The 8,019-nt window shown below is 43.9% G+C and overlaps 1 protein-coding gene across 1 annotated transcript; it reads right to left on the minus strand.

The window, feature by feature from the left end:
- Positions 1–4,135: 4,135 nt before the first annotated feature.
- tbxtb (T-box transcription factor Tb) lies at positions 4,136–7,072 on the minus strand. The gene is made up of 8 exons (XM_070841295.1): positions 6,867–7,072; positions 6,480–6,744; positions 6,238–6,372; positions 5,984–6,045; positions 5,834–5,895; positions 5,542–5,722; positions 5,090–5,218; positions 4,136–4,385 (listed from the first exon to the last, which is right to left on the minus strand). Exons 1-8 carry the CDS (start codon positions 7,070–7,072, stop codon positions 4,136–4,138), a joined length of 1,290 nt encoding a protein of 429 aa, XP_070697396.1.
- Between the last annotated feature and the right edge of the window lie 947 nt (positions 7,073–8,019).

An 8,019-nucleotide genomic window follows, 5' to 3' on the forward strand; every position in this document is an offset into this window, starting at 1 on the left:
CTCTTCCTCCTCCTCCTCCTCCTCCTCTCATATGCTGATTTATTTATGAACACCCGGGTCAGGGGATCATATTCCATTTACTACATCTGGTTTAGATTTCCAGTGCTGCACCTATACTGTTTCTCCTGAATGTGTCACTTGGATTTCAGAGCGAACAGCCTGGAAATTTAAAATCTGGGTCTCTTTTTTTTTCTTTTACACGTCTATGCGCACATTGGTGGTGGGTTTCTTGCAAAGAGCTACAGTTGCATTCATGCCAATGACGCTGGTATTTCGTGGTATTTTCTGAAGGCAAACACGCCTCTCTCTCTCTCTCCCTCTCTCTCTCTCTCTCTCTCTCTCTCTCCCTCTCTCTCCCTCTCTCTCTCTCTCTCTCTCTCTCTCTCTCTCTCTCTCTCCCTCCCTCTCTCCCCCCTCCCATCCCTCATTCACTGCAGCTACTGACGTCAAGACATGCTTGCGTCAATGCTCCCTGCTTTGACAGAGAGCTTTTTTTTCATTGAGATCATAATGGGATTATTAGGCTTAGAGAAATACCCTGCCTTCATGGCTTTTTAGATTTTTTTGATACATGTCCCATTATCTTTTCTTGCTTTAAATATGATTCCTCACAATAAGAAAAGGGCATATAATTGGCTCTTACAGCACAGCACAAGGACTGAATAACTGCATCTCATCCCACGGTGCGATGATGATGCTTTTTCCTTCAAATGTTCTATTACATTTTTAATAGTTTATAACAGCAATGGCTGTGAAGATCCTGCATCTTTTCATTCATAAAACACCAAGACAAATGCAGGTTTTTATGCACACGAATGAAGAAGGGAGCCCCCCCTTTATCACCAGACAGATAATTCACCCCGTCTGAGCTGCACTGATGTATTAATGCTCAGTTTGAATATCTCTGTAGAAAGACAAACAGCCTTTGGACACACACACGGTAGTATTGTGAGACATTAACCATAGAGACGGGGAGCGTTTGAGCTGCTCAGAGACATCAGTGAAGCAGTCAGTTGTGTATTTGATTCAGCGGATTAGGTGTCTGTCCCTTCCTGTGAGTCTGCTGCTTGTACAAGGGGGAGGATGTCACGATGTCCTTCTGCACTGACCTTGATCTTCTGGGCTCAATAGGCTCTTGTGACTGGCCTCTCTTCAGTTCAGCCGTTCTTTACACTTTCTCCGCTCCTCCGCTCTGCACTTGGTGTCACTCTACGTCTCAGTATTCAAACGCTGTATGCTCTGCACACATTAATGTTGTTGTGTTTCCTCTTTCAGTAGCTGTGCTCTGCTGCTATAGGGAAAAAAATACAACATGCATTTGGCGTTAAGTGCAAATGCAGCAGTCTGACAGGGGGATAAAAAGGGTACCAGCTGCATGCAGTGGGTCAGAAAGTCATGATGCGTTCATGGTGAGACAGTAAATGATGATTATTAAAGTATAACTGACACACTTCTGTATTAAAAACACATAAGAAGCTATTAACTATTTAAGCATTTAGAGGCACGTAGCAGCCAGCTCATTTTCTAGCATGTGGGGCATCGTGTTTTCTCCACTGGAGGGGCACCTCATCATGTTTTCTTTCACACTGGGCCACCGTGACAACACATACTAAGAGAAACGAGCCAAAACAACATGAAAAATGATTTGGTGACCTTTTTTTTTTATAATGTTTTAACGGACGGGGGCTGCTCTGCTTCAAACAGGACTTCACGCTAACATTCATGCTGTTCATCCACAGCAAACACTTACAAATACTTCTATTTATGAGTCCATTCCTTCAGCTCCCATCAGCGTCCGAGCAGCTGTCCCTGTTTGCTGACTTTGAATCCAACATGTGAATCCAAAGTACAGTAAATATCTTTAGCTAAACACTGACACTGATTCCTCCCCCCACCCCATCGAACCTGCAGTTTGAATATCAGTATGACAGCGTCCTGCTCTGTATGTCTAAGTCTAAACAGGAAGGACAATACTTCGGATTGGTGAGGCCCCGACAGTTTGGATAATATGTTCCCTGATTCACATCTCAATAAACTCCCTGCAGCTAATCATCACTGACTGCAGATCAGCGGCTGAACACAAAAACGTTGCTGAGCTTCTTGAGGTCAAATAAAGTCCACCATCAGCAGCACTGCAGAGTGGTGCATGAATATCTCCTGCATGATGTTTCCTCCTGAGGCTTCTCCATGATGTGCACGTAATTATTCTATTAGCTGTGAATGCATTTTTTATTTTGAGAACCTTTAAATGTGTATCAGAGGTTTCAGTTCAGTAAACATGAAAAACACACTGTAATGTGTTCTGAGATCGTTTTCATGTCACAGCAGCACCAACAAGACTTAATGCGTTTTTCTCACCTAATTAACAAACTACATGTCTGGATGTGTGCTGCGGCAGGACGGTGTTAAAAGGCTCCGTGCACACTGAAGGGGGGCAGAACAGAGTGCAGCTCTGTCATCTTAAAAAACAGTTAAGTGTTTTGCAAATGAAAACACAACAGTTTTAATTATATTTATCTTTGACCAAAGTGGTAATCCAGTGCAAATATTAAATAAGATAATTCAGTGTATAAAGATCTTAACCCTTAACAGTGACACAGGCCTTTTAAATATTCTGGAAATGTCCCTTTACAGCTTTTATCCTTGAATTTAACCCTCAGTGACAGATACTGAACTTCCTGCTGCAGTCATGTGACCCAGTGAACATTTCCAAAATGTCTGTCTGATTAAAACACAACCAGCTGATGTTAAATAGTTTTAGTTATTAAAAGGTGAGTCTCAGACAGTTTAACAGCTCTGATCCTGTCCTGGATTATATGAACCTGTCCTGACTGTGTTTTATGTAAAAGTTCTAAAAATGATGCTGTGACATATTTAACAATTCAGATCTTGGACAGTCGGGGTAGGTAATGTGTTTCTTGTGCTCCATTTGTATCCCCCATGGTTTTACTTGAAGGAGAAAAAGGTCTCCAGTGGTTAACCTGACAAACCTTGTGAGTAAACACCTGATCATTCACAGCAGCAGCCTTCACAAGATCCCCGACACAGGAGATGATCGTATGTCACCTATGTCGTCTGAGAAAACTGGAAACAGGGTGAGAGGGCTATTGTTGACTGTTGATCTTAAGCGAGTGCCTTTAATATATTTGTTGTGTATCTTTACTATCTGACAGTACAGGAGCTTTGGACTAGAAAGGATGAGATTGGAATTAGACCACTGACCCCATTTTAACTCCAAGGGAACCACAAACACTCAAATCAAACTGTCCTCGGTGTTGATGGAGGCGTCTGTTGATCTCCAGCAGCTCTGGAGGTCCCAGGACTCGACTGATGAAGGTAATCATGTAAAAAATGCCCCCTGGAGGACAATCCAGGCCACATTCTGCACATGAGGACGGAATAAGTGGACCAGAAAGCTGCTTCTGTGCCATTTATCAGTGAATTAAACCACGTTACAGCTTCTAGCACACTGAAAATAAAGAGTAATATGAGACCAAGGTGAATCTGAACAACAACAGTTGTAACAGTAACAAAAAGAGCAGGAAGTGAAGCACATTCCAGTTTTTATTGTCACACTGATCTCAGTGCCTCAGTGTTTTTTTAATGATATGGAAAGTTGTGCATCATCTGCATAGCAGAATATTAAAGTTACAGTAGATCCCCTTTTTCATTTCACTTCATCAGTAATCTGGAACATAATATTTCAAACGGCTATAAATCGTCGTGGTACAAAAAGCCTCACTTATCTATTTACATGGTAAACCTCAGGTTTCATTTACACTATAAACAACGTTTAAATTCACTTAACATCTTCAAACTGTACATTTGTTTTTGCGTACTGCTGCGAATATCATGGAGTTATGCTTAATATAAGCAGGTTAAAATGGATTTTGGTTCATAAACATTAAAATACATGTTTTTATTCTTCGTGTTTACGCTGAAGAAAAACATTCGATGAACTTACAGGAAAAAAATCAACCCAAAATAAGAATAAAACAGTGTTCCTCCTGTTGAATTTGATTTAGGAACAAAGAAAACCTGTTTAATTTGGGGTTGATTCTTCCTTTAAGCCACAGCAGATCAAACCTCTCTCTCTGAGCTGGTGGACACTCTGCCATCAGAGGGACGGGGGGCGTCACATGAGTCCAGACAGCCGCCCGTGTGGAGGGGCGTCGTACGGGGCTGCATCGTGGACGTCTGTGGCTGTGCTGCTGTCGTACATGGGAGAGCCAGAGGAGGGCACTGTGGCCTGGTGAGCCAGGCTGGAGTAGTGGCTGTTAGACCCCCGCAGGAACTGGGAGCTCAGGCTGCTGTTCATCCCCCCGTTCTGGGGGGAGGCGGGAGTCAGTGGAGAGTTACTGACGGACCACAGGCTGGTGTACTGGCTGCAGAGGGACATGGATGGAAAACAGCTCACTCTTAGGATGCTTTTAAAGTGTGCTGAGTTTGTGAGAAACATTAATGAGCTGAAGTGAGAACACGAAGGAGGAGAATAAAGATGAAACACACAAAAAACATATTATTTTAGGATTTTGAACTTTAAACAGCAGAAAAATGATCACGTCTCCTGGAGAGAAAGAGTTTAAGATGATTTATGTCGCAGCAGAAAGAAGAAATGATGAAACACCCAAATCCATCTGTTTGTTTTTTTAACTCTGAGGAAACTTTAACATTTTGGGACAAACTCCTCTCACTTGGTTACTCAGAGATTCACTGTGCTGGTACAAGCTTTTCAAACAGAAAGCTGAACCAAGTCAAACAAGACGTGTATAAAACTTTTGGACTTAAAATTCTTTTCTCCCTCAAATATCTGATATTTAACCTGATTATTTTTAACCAGTTTGATCTTTTGACTCAAACTTCAGTCTTTTCTTTTCTAACCATAATTACTGAGTCTGCTGTTTGTATGTTATCTTATTGTCTGCATGTTTTAATTATTATTTCCTCACAGTTTGCACCTCTGATACTTGAACCTCCTCATGCACTACTACCTCCAACTTTGACCAGCTGTTCTGCAATAAAACTCATCATCGTTTTTGTCTCTGTTGAGTTGATGCAGTAAAAATAAACCAAGAGGAGCTACACAAACCTTGAGTTGGCACCAGAGGTGGAACTGTGGGCCATGGGCATCATGCCGGAGTGTGTCGGCATCTGCAGACCGGACCAGTTGTCGTGGCCTTGGAGCATCGACAGGCAGGCTGACGGGTTATCAGAGTAACTGACTGCAACACAGACAGAAACACTGGTGCTCAGCGGTCGGGAAACAAAGTACGTATCACTAAAGCTGTTGTTCTCTCAGTATGATTCAGGGCTTCCTCTCCCTGTGATCTCAGTATGACAGTTAAAGGTGTGAACATTCAGTCCATACATTCCTCGTCTGCAGCCCGACCATTTACAGCTCTGTGGCTCCACTCACACAAAAGCCAGAGGAATGCAAAACATCCCACGCTCAGCAGCATTTGTTTGAGTTTCCTGTTAATAGCCGGGGAGGAAGAAGGTGTAACTCCTGGCTGTACGAAGGTAAAAGGTGGAGGAGGCCACTCACTGGGCGAGTTGGTCCGATGGGCGTACGGACTGGTGTAGGGGGCAGAGCGGTGGCTCCTCAGGGTGGAGTAATGCTCGCAGCCGTGGGACGGCGAGAGGGAGATGGGACTCCCAAACTGGCTGTGAGGACTGGTGGGAGGGCAGAGGGAGCCTGAGCCTGGAATAAACCAGCCACCCACTGGCTCCACAGACCAGAAGAGATGTGATGAGACCACGAGAGCAACATGAAGCTTAGAAAGTGTGACATGAACGCAGATGAAAACATAGAAGAAAAGAAGTTAATACTCACATTGAGAGTATGTCGCCTGCTGGTTCTCACTGACATCTTCTCTTACGTCTTTGTTCTCAATTCTAAAACAAAAGGAAAGATTGAGGATGTTCCAGAAAATCATGTAATGAACTTTTTCTGAAAGACTCGGATAAAACTGTGTGTCCCTACCTCTCCTTTACATCTAGGAAGGCCTTGGCAAAAGGGTTGTACTTTATTTTAAGAGCAGTTATCTGAAACCCAAGCAAAAACAAGACAGAATTATCAGGATTGTGATAAAAAGCTCAAAGTTGTGCGTAAGTGCTGTGCGTAAATGACGCACACATATTGCGCACATACAGGAACCTTCATTGTTTGGTACATTTGACTAATATTAGTTTTCAATCCGTTTTTTTTCTTTGTCTGAAACATATGTTGTTACTAACCTCTTCGTTCTGGTATGCTGTTACTGCAATGAACTGTGTCTCTGGGAAGGAGTGGCTGGTGATCATCCTCCGCGGGCCTCCAACCCGAACTATATGGATGCGTGGCTCGTACTTGTGTAAGGAATTTAACATTATCTGGAAAAAACAAAACAGCAGATCAACGTGAAGAAGCTCGTTTCATTTCATGAGACACAATTTTCACACGTATTTCATTTTGGATGAAAGCAGCCCCCCCCTCTCACCTGCCCTCCTCCGTTGAGTTTATTGGTGAGTTTGACTTTACTGAAGGAGACCGGAGCTTTCATCCAGTGCGCCCCGAAGTTTGGAGAGTCTGGGTGGATGTACACACAGCTGGGGGTCTGGGGCTCAGGTTTCCCCCCGGGGACCCACTCTCCGTTCACATACTTCCACCTGTGGTTGTCCGCAGACACGAAGTCCAGCAGAAAAGAATACATGGCGTTTGGGTCCAGTCCGGACACGTTCGCCTTCAGCACCGGAAACATGCGCCTTCATGGACAGAACAATGATGTTAATAATCATATAATCATATAATATGTTAATAAGTGCTGTGTTTTACATCGGTGCATCAGTCTGGTATCACTTTGCTGTGTGAGTGCACCGAAGCTCACCTTCCATTCTTTGTGACTATCATCTCATTTGTAAGGTCCTTAAACTTGTGCCACAGCTCGCTCTCATCCAGGGACACCCTCAGCTCCTTCTCCGTGGGGTCGCCCTTCTCGCTGCCGGCCTGCAGCTCGCTCTCCACGGCGCTGAGGAGGTGGTCCACCCGGTACTGGCTGGCCTTCCCGGGGCACTCGCTGGTGCCCGAGGCCATCCTGTCCGGCAGCTCCAGAGCTGAAGGGCTGTAGCCACAGGTCCTAGTGGAAGAAGTCAATGCGCTCCACGGTCCTCTGGAGTCTCCACAGAGGCAGGCGGGTGTCTCAGGGCGTCAGGAGGAGCTCTCAGATATACGGGCTGAAGGGCAGCACCATCCCGGGACGCGCGCCTGGAGGAGCCACGGTTGGCTCATCCTGTCTTTGATGTGTGCGGGTCTGTCACGGATTGGCTGGGAGGGGCCGAGTCTCTGAGGTCCGCAGGATGACTGAAATAAAGCAGTTTAAGCCTCTTTATTACATCAACCTGCTAATACTGACACTTAGATCAAAGCCACACCTGCAGAAGCCAAACCCTCCTCTGGCTGCTCTCAGCCCCCCAGTTAGTCCAGATGTGCCTCTGACTGATAAAACTTCTTATAATAAATGTTTTTATGATGAAAACTCCATGTTGGGGCATTGTTCTGACTGGGAAAAGGTTTCTAGAAACCTGGAACCTTTCCAGGCCGGAATTAGTTGTTGATTTGAGTGATGAGTGATTAGTAGTGATTAGTTATAAACTCTGTGTGCCCCCCCCCCATCAGTGCCAAGCTGTGTATTGGCATCAAATAAAACAGAAATAAAAGAAAACACTCAACTGACTCAAACGTCTTTAATAGTTTTATTATGAACATAATAATAATGTTAATGTTAATAATAAAACACAAACTGGTTCCTCTCCATCACAGTTTGCTTTCTGTACAGTTTAGTGAGAGATTGATTGATTCTTTGTTTTAGTCTTAAAACAGGTCAAAAGAGCAAAGTAAAAACATGTTCTTATCTGTGCACATGATAACATGACTGAATCACTTCTGATCACAGATCAGCTCATTTAAAGTTCTTTAATAAGAACTCAAACATAATATAGTATTGTTATTAATAGTCTTGTGTGACAGAATAAAAGAATGAA

The sequence above is a fragment of the Pempheris klunzingeri genome, chromosome 12, assembly GCF_042242105.1.
Source record: "Pempheris klunzingeri isolate RE-2024b chromosome 12, fPemKlu1.hap1, whole genome shotgun sequence".
NCBI lineage: Eukaryota > Metazoa > Chordata > Actinopteri > Acropomatiformes > Pempheridae > Pempheris > Pempheris klunzingeri.

Coding starts and splice junctions, on each gene's coding strand:
- tbxtb (XM_070841295.1), bottom strand. CDS start 7,072: ATGGCCTCGGGCACCAGCGAGTGCCCCGGGAAGGCCAGCCAGTACCGG. Junction 6,373..6,479: donor AACTCAACGGAGGAGGGCAG/GTGAGAGGGGGG, acceptor TGTTTTTTCCAG/ATAATGTTAAATTCCTTACA. Junction 6,046..6,237: donor CAGCATACCAGAACGAAGAG/GTTAGTAACAAC, acceptor CTTGGGTTTCAG/ATAACTGCTCTTAAAATAAA.